The sequence below is a fragment of the Pelodiscus sinensis genome, chromosome 1, assembly GCF_049634645.1.
Source record: "Pelodiscus sinensis isolate JC-2024 chromosome 1, ASM4963464v1, whole genome shotgun sequence".
Taxonomy (NCBI): Eukaryota; Metazoa; Chordata; order Testudines; family Trionychidae; genus Pelodiscus; species Pelodiscus sinensis.
The window spans coordinates 188,739,698-188,754,142 of record NC_134711.1 but is presented as its reverse complement, the minus strand read 5'-3'; the positions used below and the strand labels follow the sequence as shown (position 1 = coordinate 188,754,142).

The window sequence follows — 14,445 nt, the reverse complement described above, 5'->3', positions numbered from 1 at the left end:
CTAACCCAGCTCCCTGTGAGTCACTCAGCTGTAGTTTGCTTTATTACATCACCCAGAGTCAATGGACGGTTGAGATTTCAGGGTTTGATTTTGTTGAAATGATATTTTGAGAGGAGGTTTGATTTCAGATCTGTCAGTCCTCAGCCTGTTTTTTTTAAGGAACCATGTGGGAGGGAGAGGACATTCAGTAAAATACTTCTAAGCACCACGGTCATTACATCCAGGCCGTAAGATAGTTATTGAAATGAAACTTGAAAATTGCATTTTCTTTATATAGATTGTGCCAAAAGTAAAATTGTATAGTTTTTTTTTTTATTCTGTGGGCTCTGGTGGCCCTGCCGGCTCCACTGGCTCTACTGCCCGGCCAGCTCCTCTCCCAGCCACCAAAAACCTCTGCCACTGGGCCTCTCTGGTCTCACATTGCTGGACCACAGATGCTGACAAACGAGAGAGTCCTGGACCAGAGAGATTCAACCTGGATTATGAATGGGCTAAAATCATGTCCAAACTGACCACACAATATACTACAGATTGAATCTCTCTAGTCTGACACCCTCGGAACCTGGCCTGAACCAGAGAATTTGCCAAACCCCTGGAGGTCAGTATTGTACTAAGTGAGTCTCTTTATTTTTATTTCACCAAAGCAAATAAATGGAACAGCTCTTTCAATGCTGCTTAATAATGTATGACTGTACTGATATACCCAATATAAACCTAAGCCTAAATTTATAGGACCATGGGAAATATGGCCACACCCATAATAAGCGGACATCCAACTAACTAAAATCATGCCAGACCATGGATGTTGCCAGACCAGAGTGCTGGATCAGAGAGGTTCAATCTGTAGGAGAAAATCAGGATAAGTTTAGCATCAGCTTTATATATAGACATGTGCCATACATATGATAATTTTACACTCTGTACATAGACTGTAAGCTCCTCTGTGCAGCCACTTGTCTCTTGTGTTGTTATACAGCTTCTAGCTTAATAGGGCCCTGATCTCACAGCACTGTTGACAATAATGCAACATATCTTTATAAAACAGAAATGTAAATGTGTGTTCCACTGGTCTTCATCTGAAGAAGTGGGTTGTACCCACAAAAGCTACATGTTTTGTTAGTCTTTAAAGTGCTGCTAGACTATTTGTTATTTTTTATGGTCTTCCTCGGTCATTTCTGTTACATGTCAACATAGCAATGTGGCCTTGTGTATAAAGCTCTTCCATCACATCTTTCCAGGACACATACCTGACAACTTATGTCTCATAGTAATTTTCTGTTTGTATGCATATTTTAATGTATTAAAGATGCAGGGATGGACTCAAGTTTCAAATCTAGATTCCTACACCCAAATATGTCAGAATTGTTTGGATCTCAAATGTGGCATGGAACCTTCTTCAATTAAAATATTATTTCTTATATCACCTAAAAATGATAATAAAACCATTGTCCAAGTATTGATGCTAATTAGTGACATATGAAGAGTATAGCTGAACCTGTGACTCTAAGGCCAGACCTCAGCTAGAGTAGCTGTCTCACTGATAAGTTGCCTTGTTTTTTATTTTTAGTTCCTGCGATGATCACTTCCTATCCAAACACCACTTTAGCAACACAGGGTCAAAAAAAGGAGATGAGCTGCACAGCACATGGAGAGAAACCCATCATAGTCCGCTGGGAGAAAGAGGATCGAATCATTAACCCCGAAATGTCCCGCTATCATGTTTCCACCAAGGAAGTGGGCGATGAAGTCATCTCTACCTTGCAGGTATCAAAACAAAGTGACCAATGGTTTGTTTATACAGTCTAGAGTGTTGTTTGCTTCTACTTTTTGTAGCTGAGGACATCAGGCACAACTGCCAATTTAAAAATAATGACTTGGAGTCTGATGTGCCTTTTGTTTACGTTGGTTTGAGTAAGGAGTAACTCCACAAAAGTCAGTGGAGCTGCAGGTCCAACAACCACTGCAAATCCAGGGGCAAGGAGTGGGGAGGACACAGCTCATACCCCTGAAAGAGGTAGGGTTGCTAGAGGGTTTCCCCAAAAATACCAAATACCCCCCCCCACACACACACACACACAAAAACACCAGGGAAAAAATTCTGTGATGGGGAAAAAAAGGGGGAGACGAAAGTTGTTGAGGAAAAATATAAGAAGTTATTAAGAATTTTTTTTTAAAAAAATAAAACAGAATTAAAACAGCTTTAAGTGCCTGTAGAGTCAGAATAGGGATAGCAAGAGGGGAGAAGTTGAGCACTAAGACCCAGAGAAGGCTTCAGTACTTTAGGCTTTTTGCCGGCGGTCATTTTGTTTTCTTCACGGAGCCAGAACGCAGTTTCCCTGCGGAAGCAGGTAAGCAGAGGGGCCGGGCCCAGTTGCCGAGTGTGTCGTGGGGTTGCCAGATGTCCGGTATTTTCACCTCCTGGCTGGGAAAAAAAATTAAAAATACCGGAATGTCCGGGTCAATACCAGACACCTGGTAACCCTGGGAAGAGGTGGGGCCTTGGGTGGTAGGGGCGGGGCCCTAGGTAGTCAACACCCTGGAGCAGTGCTCAAAGCTGGGTGGAGCAACGCTATGTCACTCCCACGGCAATTCAAAGGAGCATGGGATTCTGGCCATAGCAACTGCTACAGTAGCAGTGGCTACGAGCTCTGGGCCCCTTTGAAACATTAGGCCTTAGGACAGTTGCCCGCTTTGCCCCTCCCTGTTGGTGGGCCTGCAGTGGAATCATATTGGTAGAAAACTGGTGTGGGAAGGAAGGGAATCAGGCCTAGTATTTTTCAAGTGCCTTTGTTCCCTGTTCCCATTTGGCCATCTGTGTGGCAAACAGATGGTGTAAAAAAAGTCAGAGTAATAATCAGATAAAATGTCAATTAAAATCTCCTAAGCCAAGTGAGGTTAAAAGAAAAGGTACCCCAGGGACTTGTGTCGGCCCTGCATGGTGTCTGTTAGTATTCAGCAGATACTGAATACCATAGCAAAAATCGTCCAACCAGCTGGCAAGAAGTCATATTTCACGGCTTTGCTGTTACTTCTGTGAAATGCAGCTCTCTGGTGATATCACAGCTGTGAACAGGGCTCAGTAAAGCCTTAAGAGGCTGAGATGGAAAGGCTATGGGGAGGACGTGCACCACCTTAACGGCATTGCAGATTTGTGAGGCAAAGTGTTACATATGTACTTAGTGGGAGCAAGAGTACAGATAGCCCTTGGTAAAGAACTGAAGCTATACTATTGGGCTGCTGCCCTGCCCCTGCCCTCATTCTGCCTGGACATGCATTCTGGGTGCAGTATAGTTTCTGATGGTGCTAATTTGCCCCTTTTTCCATTATGGCAGCCTGCAGCCAAATAATGCTGCCTCCCCCCAACTCTCTCATCTTACAGCAGCTCCTGGTCTCAGAGGGAAAGGCACGTCTCCTTGCCATGGCAGCTCTGAGGATAGGTGCCCTTTCCCCAACCACATCAGGGTTAGACTTGGAGGAGCCAGGGCTGGGCTGGACTTGGAGGAGGGTTGTCCCAGCCACGGCTGGGTTTGTGGCCAGGCCACTCTGGCCACAGCAGGTCTGGATTTGGGCCACAACAGCAGGTCTGGCCCTGGTTCACCCAGCCACAGCAGGTTCAGGGCTGGGCCACATTGGCTGGGTTCAGGCCCTGAGAGAGGCATTCCAGCCATAGCAGGTTTTGGCTGGCATTGGCTTCAGCCTCCCTCCCCCAGTCAAGGCATTTTGGAGGCTGGGCTAGATTAGGGTTGGGGGTGGCTCAGCCTTCCCTAGCTGTGGCACATTCCTGGGCGGGTTCCTTGAGAGCTTGCATGGCACGGTATAGGCAGCTGTGTGACTGCACAGCTCACAAGGCACTTGGAAGATATATATATAGAGAGAGAGAGAGAGAGATCTAAGGGTATGTCTAAACTACCCTGCTAGTTCGAACTAGCGGGGGTAATGTAGTCATCCACAGTTGCAAATGAAGCCCGGGATTTGAATTTCCCGGGCTTCATTTGCATGAAGCCGGCCGGCGCCATTTTTAAATGCCAGCTAGTTTGAACCCCGTGCCGCGCGGCTACACACGGCACGGAGTAGCTAGTTCGGACTAGGCTTCCTAATCCGAACTAGCTGTACTCCTCGTGGAATGAGGTGTACAGCTAGTTCGGATTAGGAAGCCTAGTCCGAACTAGCTACTCCGTGCCGCGTGTAGCCGCGCGGCACGGGGTTCGAACTAGCCGGCATTTAAAAATGGCGCCGGCCGGCTTCATGCAAATGAAGCCCGGGAAATTCAAATCCCGGGCTTCATTTGCAACTGTGGATGACTACATTACCCCCGCTAGTTCGAACTAGCGGGGTAGTGTAGACATACTCTTAGGCTATGTCTAGACTGCAGGCTTCTTTCGAAAGAGGCTCTTTCGAAAGCATCTTTCGAAAGAGCCTCTTTCAAAAGATCGCGTCTAGACTGCAGGCGGATCTTTCGAAAGAGAAATCCGCTTTTTCGAAAGAGAGCACCCAGCGAGTCTGGATGCTCTCTTTCGAAGACGGCCTCTTTACATTGAAGAACGCCTTCTTTCGAAAGAGGAACTTTCGAAAGAAGGCGTTCTTCCTCGTAAATTGAGGTTTACCGCCATCGAAAGAAAAGCCGCGTTCTTTCTAAATAATTTCGAAAGAACGCGGCTTGAGTCTGGACGCAGGGGAAGTTTTTTCGGGAAAAGGCTACTTTTCCCGAAAAACCCCCTGAGTCTGGACACGGCCTAAGTGTGTGTGTGTGTGTGTGTGTGTGTGTATATATACATATAGATACACACACATACACACAAAAAGATTTACAAGAATATTATTCAGGTTACAAAGTCAAACTCTCTCAGAAGTTAAGACATCTCAGACTGTGCAGCATTATATGGCATTTGATATGTTAAAAGCACAGCTCCCATTGATTTAAGTTCCAGCTACTAGTGTTCAATACTTCTGCAAATCAGATTCAAGGGTGTCAAGTCAGGCATCCAGAAAATGGGAAACACACAATTAGTGACCCTCTATGAAAAGCCTGGTATAAGTGATTTGCTCTCTCTGAGTATCACGTAAGAACTCTGTGACAGCAGACACTAACGCTATTTCAAAATAACTGTTTCAAAATAAGCATTATTCCTCGTGGAAAGCAGGAGTTATTATTTCAAAATAACGCGCCAGTTATTTTGAAATAATGGGCTGGGTAGTGTGGAGACTCTGCTTGCTATTTTGATTTAAGGGGGGGTTATTTCAAAATAACTCCCCAGTGTAGATCAGGGGAGCCATTACAGGGAAACTCCAGTTTCTACCATGTAACACTGGCTTGCAGAGAACACCCTCAGCCACTCTGTGGGTATGGTTCATGCACACTCTGGTCAGGTCTGGGAGAAGTGAAAGGATACAGCACGCTCAGTACATTTGTGTGGATGGCCCATGTGCAGTCCTGTCACATCTAGTGTCTGTGACAGCAGATGCACAAGCAGTCTAGTCAGCACTTTAATCTGAAAGAAGGTTTGAACAAGCACGGTTAGGAGCAAGTCTGTGGAAACTGTAGCTGCTAAAATCAGATCTCTCCTCTGTGCATTTACAGACTGAAACTTTTAGAGTCTTATAACTTGGCTGCATTTGGATGGATTTTAAGGGGATGGAAAAAGGGCACATTCATTACACAAAGTGACCCCCTGACAAATTTCAGGTCCCTGTTCCAAAGCAAGAGGTTGCTAAAGGAACAGTTTGAACCCTGGAGACTGATTTTAAAAATAGCCTGAGGCAGACACCTGGGATAAAAAAATCTCAGCCCAGATTAGAATCTGACAATGGGCTTTTATAGAATCAACAGGCTTTTATAATGGGAAATGTTAGGCAAGCTTAATAATGGCTGGCTCTAACTCCTCCACCTATAACATGAGTAAGTCTCTCTCTCACTCACTCACTCTCAATATATATATAAGAAAATCTTATCTTGCTGGACAACAGAGTGATGTCATCACATCACTCTGCATCCACAGGAGCAAGATCCACCCACTCCCAGCCTGGGCACTGTGGCCCCAGGCTGGCCACCCCTCCATTTCCATTCCCTGGGGCCCTGTCCTTACTCTGGCGGTTGAGAGACCGCAGCCTGCACAGCCTGTGCCAACTCAGCCCTCCTACAGTGGGCAGAGAGGGGCCGAAAACCACGGCCTGCAGCAGGGGAGAAGTGGGCTGGCGGCAAATTAGTGGGACGTGAGAGGCCCAGACTGTCTGCTGCTGGGGGAGGACTGAGAGCCGAGGGCTGGCTGTGGCTGGGAGCTAGGGGGCAAGAGGCTGGGGCTGGCTGCGGCCCTGGCTTTCCCCTCCCTGGTAGCTGGGGGGCAGAGCAAGAGGCCATTGGTCCTCTCTTCCCTAGTGTCTGTGGGGAGAGCTGGACCTGCCTACCCCCAGAGCCAAGGAGGTTGGCAAGCACAGCGAGCAGGGGCACAGTCCCTTAGTAATGTGTAAATATCATTATTATGGGATTTGCATCCAGGCTACTTGTACACTGCCAGCTTTGCTAGCAGTGCCTATGAAAATGAAGTGCAGATTAGCATATTGCGTGCGCAAAAAAGTTTTGCGCAAAAAAATCCACACTGCTTGCGCAAAAACAGCTTGAATGAATTATGCAAATGAAGCATGGCAATATGCTAATCCACACTTCATTTGCATAGGCACTGCCGGGAAAGCCGGTAGTGTAGACAAAGCCCCAGAGTTTCATGCAATAATTTCTGACACCATACATTAAATTGGATTTATTATGCATTTTGTCCATCTCACCTGTACTCTGACTACAAATCTATCTTCACTTGATTACTTCCAAACATAAGCTGTTTCAAGCCTCTGCCATTTTCCTTTAACAAAAAGTTTCTTTCCAAAGTACATATTAAAACTATCTTAGGTGCAGAATTCCAAGTATTTAGTCCTATAGATCAGTGAGAAATTCAAGATCTGACCTCATGTAATGCAACAGAGCCAAATCTGTTCTACCACTAGAAAGGGGAGATGCCCAGCTTTCTAGTATATTTAGCTCTTGCACCTAGTCTTGATAGATGCCAGTATTTTGGACCTTACATTCATGCCATTAATATTTATTCTGCATAGTTACATATAAGTTTGCATATTCCATATACAAAACACATACAGTATCTGTGTACTACTGCGAGAGAAACAGCCTATATAATTTCTCTCCCCACCCCATATCTGAAAGATGCTTACATTTATTTGTTTTCTGTACATACAGTTGAATCAACGGTTTCTTTTCAATCCTCCTCTAGATTTTGCCAACTGTGCGTGAAGATTCTGGCTTCTTTTCCTGCCATGCTATCAATTCTTACGGGGAGGACCGTGGAATAATTCAGCTCACTGTGCAAGGTAGGAAGAGGACAACATAAGGAAAAAAACACAACTATTGTAGTACAGTAAGTGTATGCCATGCTCAGAAATCTGTTTTTGGGGGGGAGGTGTAAGTCCCTAATTAAACATATTTCTAATTATCTGAGAAATTATAAGGTGCATCAGAATCTTTTTCTGAACTCATATTTTTTAGCACCACAGATTCAGTCACAATAAAACTTAAACTTCTGAGTCTTTGTAGAAATGTGCAGATGAGTAAAAGGAGTATTTCTTATATGCACAAATTAACAATCTACTTGTCAGACTTAAATATCCGCCAGCACTTATACTGCAAGGACAATATACTTGAGGGTTGCCTTATTTATTTTTTAAATCAAAACAATCCTCTAAATTCAGGTGAAAGACAAAAGTGATTTGATGTAATTTTTTTCAGAAGAAATGTTAAACCTATTGTTTGTTTAGAAACACAATATTTCAAGTTTAATCCATCAAAATAAATTGTAATATATTTGTGCAACTCGGGCTGCAGTAGCCTTTATCGCCTAGGGTTGGGATCTCCTTCCTGTGTGGGCTTAGTCAGGCAGACAGCAACGGGATGTGGTGTGGTTTAAGGTGATGGTATTTTAGATGCCGAGCAGAGACAAAACTCAGCCATTGGCCACTGCTGGTTTGCCATTTGATGCTTGCTCATGTGCTCTTATGCCTTGGAGCTTGCATATAAATTTCTAGTATTTGAAAATCTCTTTCTCCCAACCCTTGGCTCCATGTTACGACAGGTTCCACAACACGTCTGAACCAACCCTGTCAAAAATTTAGGTGGAAATTGGGAGCTTGATTCTCATTTGCCCTAAAGTTCCTTTATGCTGCTTTGGCAATGCAAATGGTTCTTATACAATGCATAATGTGTAAATATGAATCAGGCCCTTGGTTTTGAACCCTTCTTTTATGAATTTACATTCAAAGGATTAGGATTCTTATTTCTCCCAACCCCCAATAGATTGTATGTATATACTTTCGCATACATTCAAAATGTAGCAGTACCAAAGCAGTGTGACAGTTATAGCCAGAATACTCCCCTGGCATGAATACAGGGTGTCCCCGCTATGAGTCACCCTGATGTACCTCCATTCCACACTAAAGTCATTGATGCTTGTAGGAAGTGATGCGTTATAAATCCTCCCATTCCCTGCTCTTAAGTCGTGCAAAAAAAAAAACCAATTTGTGCAAATGAAAGTCAGCTAAGGAAAAAAATTCCCCACTTTAAGTTGTTCTGCTGTAAGTCCAAGTCTTTTGGAAGGTATCTTGGACTTATAGTGAGGTTAGCCTGTATTGCAAAAGGGATTGGAATTTAAGCAATACTGCAATATGGTGCATCTATTTAGGTCTACCACTAATTAGTAATCCAAGACAAATTCATTCTCTCTTATTTTGATAAATGGTCTTTCCTTTCTTAAAGTCCGCAGAATGCTCTTCAATGGGTGGTTAAATGAGTATATAGATATTAATGAAGGAGCAGAGAAAACATCATAAGATCTTCCTGTTAACAGCCCGCGATAGAGCCATGCTCATTATTATATCTTATGCTTAATACCAGCATTCTTTTGACTAAAGCAGAGTCTGTCTATTAACTCAGAGCCACCAGACCCTCCTGAAATAGAAATCCGAGAGGTGAGAGCACGCAGCATTGCCCTCCGATGGACAATGGGATTTGATGGAAATAGTCCAATCACAGGCTACGATATTGAATGCAAGAACAAATCTGGTAAGGGATAGTCTTCATTTGCAAGTGATCCATTTCTCATTACTTGTTTTTATTCCTTCATTATTTTGTTTGTTCTGTAACTAGTGAATCATAATCAAAACACTGTGAGGTAAATTCTTCTTTGACAGTCTTTTTGTTGTTCTACATTGGGATTTGTCTTCTGTCATTTCACTTGTTTTGATTTCTTGTGTTATGACCATTTTGCTTATATTTGGATTGTTGTGCTTCCTTTTTTTATTGGGATATGCACAGATAACTGCGTCAGATATCCTAATGCAGCCTTAGCCATTCCAGCTGGTAACAATGGATGCTGAATAGTAATAGGCAACTATTATTATCTTTACCTCCTTCTATTTGTTTTTCTACTGCCCATTTTCCCCAGCAGAGTAATTTTTTTAAACAGGGACCTTTTATCTGGATTGCTGCAGTTTGGAAATTCTCTTCTGTTGTACATAGAGTTGTGTGAGGTTTCACCAGAACAGCAGGATTAGGAGCCAAACTGCAGACTTGGGAATGCACTAGGATAGACAAAGAAATCTGTACAGTAGCTTGCTGAACTACCAAGCTGAGTTTGCAGTAATCTCTAATGTGCTGCAAGGGACAGGCTAGTGGCACATATCTGCAGAACAACCTAAGCAAATATATTTTTGCTAGCTCAGCATTCAGCCATAGCTACATGCTGCTCATAAGTAAAGCTAACTCATCTGTCAGTATCACTACAGGAGTGCTAATTCATATTCTTAAAGGGAAAATACCATTTTGGGAAATATAGTGACATTTTACATTTTTCAGTATTTGAACTTTTGGAATAAATATCAAAGTTCTGCCTCTGGGTTGCTCTGTAACATAAAAGGTGCATGTTGGCTTGAGTTTCAACTCTATTTGGACAGGTAGCAGAAAGAATTATCGGTAAGGTCATAACATCACTTCCATTTATGCTTTCTCACACCTAACATGTTGTTGCTGTGAGCCATGCTACTCTGATTCATTTAATGTTCCAAATATGTAGATGAAAGGCGTGTGTCTGTTTGTTTCATGCATGTTGTATATGCGACATTGTAAGACATTACACACTCACCAATACAGTCTTTCACCATGTTGTGTGGGGAGGGGAAGGGAAATATTCTGCATAGGAATGCAAAACAAATAAAGCATTGTGGCAAAAACCTGAAAGAGTTATTGGAGAATGGTGAGAACCTGATAAACTGGAAGAAAATAACCATAACTCCTGAGTCAGGAAATCATCTCTATTCAGGAAAGAATTTAAACATAGCATAGGATTGTCTTTAAGCACATATTTACATTCCATTGATGTCCATGCAAATCAAAGTCATGTTTAAAATTTAAGCCCAGGCTTTCATATGCTTTCATAACCCAAGAAAGCACTGGGTTGGAAGCAGAGAACTATAGATGTGTAAGGTTTGCTTTGTTGATAAGCAAGCTTTAATATTAAAAAAGGACATTTAATTTGTTCATTTGTTTTGTAATGCTTTCCATCCTGGTGTTCGTGATACTCTGTCTATGGAGATTACCTGCAGACATAGTCTAATAAGTGATGCATTTTGAATATATATAGTTATCAGTGCAAACATATTGCTGATGAAGTTAATAATGAGAGAGTATTGGTGTAATGTTCTATTTTTAACTCTTTGAAACTGATAACTATTTGTAAAAATTATATTCCACTACATATCTTTAATATTTTGCAGGATCACCTTGGACATACTAGTTTGTGTAGCAGAGAAGTAGCAATCCTACCTGCACATGCTCTTTGGTGTGCAAGAATAGCATATTCATATTCCTATTTTGGGAGTTAGGAGGATGCTGTACTGCAAAATAGAAGCAAATGTCACACTTGTTTGTATAAAACACTCATAAGCACGGTTTCTTGTTTGGTTGGTTTTTAGGGAAAGATATTATGTAAAAATGTAAATTATATCAGTGAAATTATTCCCTATGAAATATTGGCTGGATTCTCAGTATAGCATGCATGGAAGGTATGCAGGTTAGCAAGGGAATATAACTATGTTACATGCACACGTCCACGTTTTTTGGGTCTGGCTTTTCCTATTCACACATAATCCACTCCACTAACCCAGAAGAAGAGGAGTTTAGAATACCATCCCTCCCTGACACACCCTCATCAGAATCAGGGTCTCTATTTTCTGTAAATCTGGTGGATACTTTTCAGGTGATGATACAGAGTGCATGCAAGGGTGAAGCAGTGAACATGATGTACTTGGGTGTCAAAACTGCATCCGAACAATACCACATGATCCCCCTGAAGCAAGGCTAACGTAGATTAAAAATGGTTATGTGACTAGAGCATATTATAATGGCAAAAGTTTGAATCTGGAAAGCAAAAGGAATGGGTGGAGGAAGTGGTGCATGAGATAATACATTAAAACTGTATAGCTAAATAAACAATGTGGGCCCAATCCTGCAAGATGCTGAGTACCCTCACAGTGTAGGCAATGGGCAGGTGATCATTTGCATGCAACTACTGTGCCCAGTTTTTGGTCATCACTATGTAGATAAATCATCAAGAAGATAGAAAGGCAGAAAAAAGGCATTGGGAAAGTTAATTTAAGCTGAGTTGCTGGGGAAGCCGGTGCTGAAGAAAAAGAGAGTCAAAAGGGGTTGTTGCTGATTTTTTTCAGATTTTGGAAAAACAGTGAGCTTAGAAAGATAAGATCCCTGAACTAATATTAAACCCACTGCTTAGTGTACATAGACAAAAGAAGGAAATAACAGGCTAGAAGATAATTTAAGCAAAACATTCACACAGCAGATTATAAGAATCTATAATGCCCTTCCGAGAATAGCCCCCCACTACAAAAAGGATGTGGACGCATTGGAGAGGGTCCAGCGGAGGGCAACCAAAATGATTAGGGGGCTGGAGCATATGACTTATGAGGAGAGGCTGAGGGACTTGGGTCTGTTTAGTCTGCAGAAGCGAAGAGTGAGGGGGGATTTGATAGCAGCCTTCAACTTCCTGAAGGGAGGTTCCAAAGAGGATGGAGAAAGGCTGTTCTCAGTAGTGACAGATGGCAGAACAAGGAGCAATGGTCTCAAGTTGTGGTGGGAGAGGTCCAGGTTGGATTTTAGGAAAAACTATTTCACTAGAAGGGTAGTGAAGCACTAGAATGCGTTACCTAGGGAAGTAGTGGAGTATCCATCCCTAGAGGTGTTTAAGTCTCGGCTTGACAAATCCCTGGCCGGGTTGATTTACTTGGAATTGATCCTGCCTAGAGCAGGGGGCTGGACTTGATGACCTTATGAGGTCTTTTCCAGTTCTATGATTCTGTGATTCTATGCCAGCTGACTACTTAGGTACCTGGGTCCTGACGATTGTAGAGCAGTCAGAATGGAGACAAGAACCCAGAAGAAGTGATTCTCCCCCTCTCCCCCATTCTACAATTTCTGCTTCAAGTGACAATTCATGGGAAGGTCTCAGGACACTACTTTCCCAGCTATGGCTCTGTGGCATATACATTATACCTAACATGAACATGAGTATAGTTGTTTTCTAATATTATATTATACTTGAGTATCTTATTTGCAAGTCTGAAAATGTGTGTCAGCCTAGAAATATCGGTTAAGCTATGTCTACACTACGTGTTTTGTCGGAAGAGGCAATGAAAATGAAGCGCTGATTAGCATTTTCTTGAGCTTCATTTGCATAATCTATTCTGTTCCGTTTCTGCCCAAGACGTTTTTGCGCAAAAACATGCAGTGTGGACGTGTCCATTTTGTGCAAAAAGATCCTCTCTGAGAGAGGCATAAGGATCTTTCACAAAAAGGTGTTTTTGTGCAAAATGGACACATCCACACCTCATGTTTTTATGCAAAAACCTCTTGCGCATAAATGGATTGGAATGAATTATGGAAATGAAACACGAGAAAATGCTAATCAGCACTTCATTTGCATTGCCTCTTCCGACAAACACTTAGCATAGACATAGCCTTAATCAATAAATCTCTACCTACAGTAAGCCATAGATTAATATTTTAAAATTTCACAGACAAGTCACCGGGGAGTGGGGATGCTAACATCTTAAGTACAGTATTTCTAGCAGCCTCCCAATCCAACCATCAAGTCCCTCACAACTGTTCCTAAACTGTGACCGAATGCTATCTCCTTTTCTGTTTCTCTGATCCCAAACCCATCATAACACCCTCCACTGAAAGTTGCATTCCAAATCTTGAATAAATCCACTTGTAATTATTGTCAGAAAGCAACCAGATTTATTGCCCTTCCAGAATGACAGAAAAGACCACATATCTCTGACAAGCACCATGAGCTCATCATCCATCACCCAAACCTACCAACTGCCCCTTTCAAGAAGCATTAGTAGCTCTGAATCTCCTGCGATTTTAGAAGAGTGCCAAGAAGTAGTTAGATATTGGGGAATACAGAAGAGAACAAAATTCCATTTCCATGACTTCCATGAGAATGTGACTCAAAAGTCATTTACATGAATTAAAGAACTGTAGCAAAGGCAGGTGAGGATATGAAGGGCCCATTAAGGAGCAGAGTAGGCAAGAAGCATCCTGCAGATTAAAATGGCATACAGTGTTTAGCAATCTATTTTGAAAATATTGCCAAATCACACTGCATTACATTGTCATTAGCCCTTTTCACTCTACCCTGATGTTTCTATTATAGGCTTGATGTTGTACAAAGCCGGTACTGAATGTTGTGTTATAAGGTAAAGAATTATGAGCAAGTCCTGGACTCAAAGAGCAACCTAGCACCATAACAATGTCTGGGTTAGGCACATAATGACATGAAGCCTCTCATGGCCCCAGCCATCAACCATGGCCCTTTCCCCATTTGAAATAGCAATGAGCCCCCTCTTCAGTCATTGAGAGCCAGAGCAACATAAGAATGGCTATGCTGGCTTAGACCAATGGTTCATCTAGCCCAGTATATTGGTTTCTGAGAGTGGCAGGTGCCTGATGCTTTTGAGGAAATGAATAGAACTGAACAAATATTGAGTGATCCACCCCTGTCATCCAGTCCCAGCTTCTGGCAGTCCAAGGGTTAGAGATACTGAGAGCACAGGGTTGCATCCCTGACCATCTTGGGTAGTAGGCACTGATGGATCTATCCCCCATGAATTAATGTAATTTTTTTAACCCCAGATATACTTTTGGCCTTTGCAACATCCCCTGGCAAGGAGGTCCACAGGTTGACCATATTTTGTGTGAAGAAATGCGTCCTTATAATTGTGCTAAACCTGCTGCAAATTAATTTAACTGAATGATCCCCAATGGTTCTTGTGTTATGTGAAGGGGTGAATAACACTTCCCTATTCACTTTCTCT

General features: G+C 42.5%; 1 protein-coding gene across 1 annotated transcript in view; it reads left to right on the top strand.

The window, feature by feature from the left end:
- DSCAM (DS cell adhesion molecule) overlaps window positions 1-14,445 on the top strand; it is a 695,768-nt gene that overhangs the window by 526,300 nt on the left and 155,023 nt on the right. Inside the window, exons 12-14 of the mRNA XM_075912112.1 lie at window positions 1,568-1,764; window positions 7,275-7,371; window positions 8,987-9,115. Coding sequence (XP_075768227.1) covers window positions 1,568-1,764; window positions 7,275-7,371; window positions 8,987-9,115 — 423 coding nt within the window. The remainder of the gene's footprint in view (window positions 1-1,567; window positions 1,765-7,274; window positions 7,372-8,986; window positions 9,116-14,445) is intronic.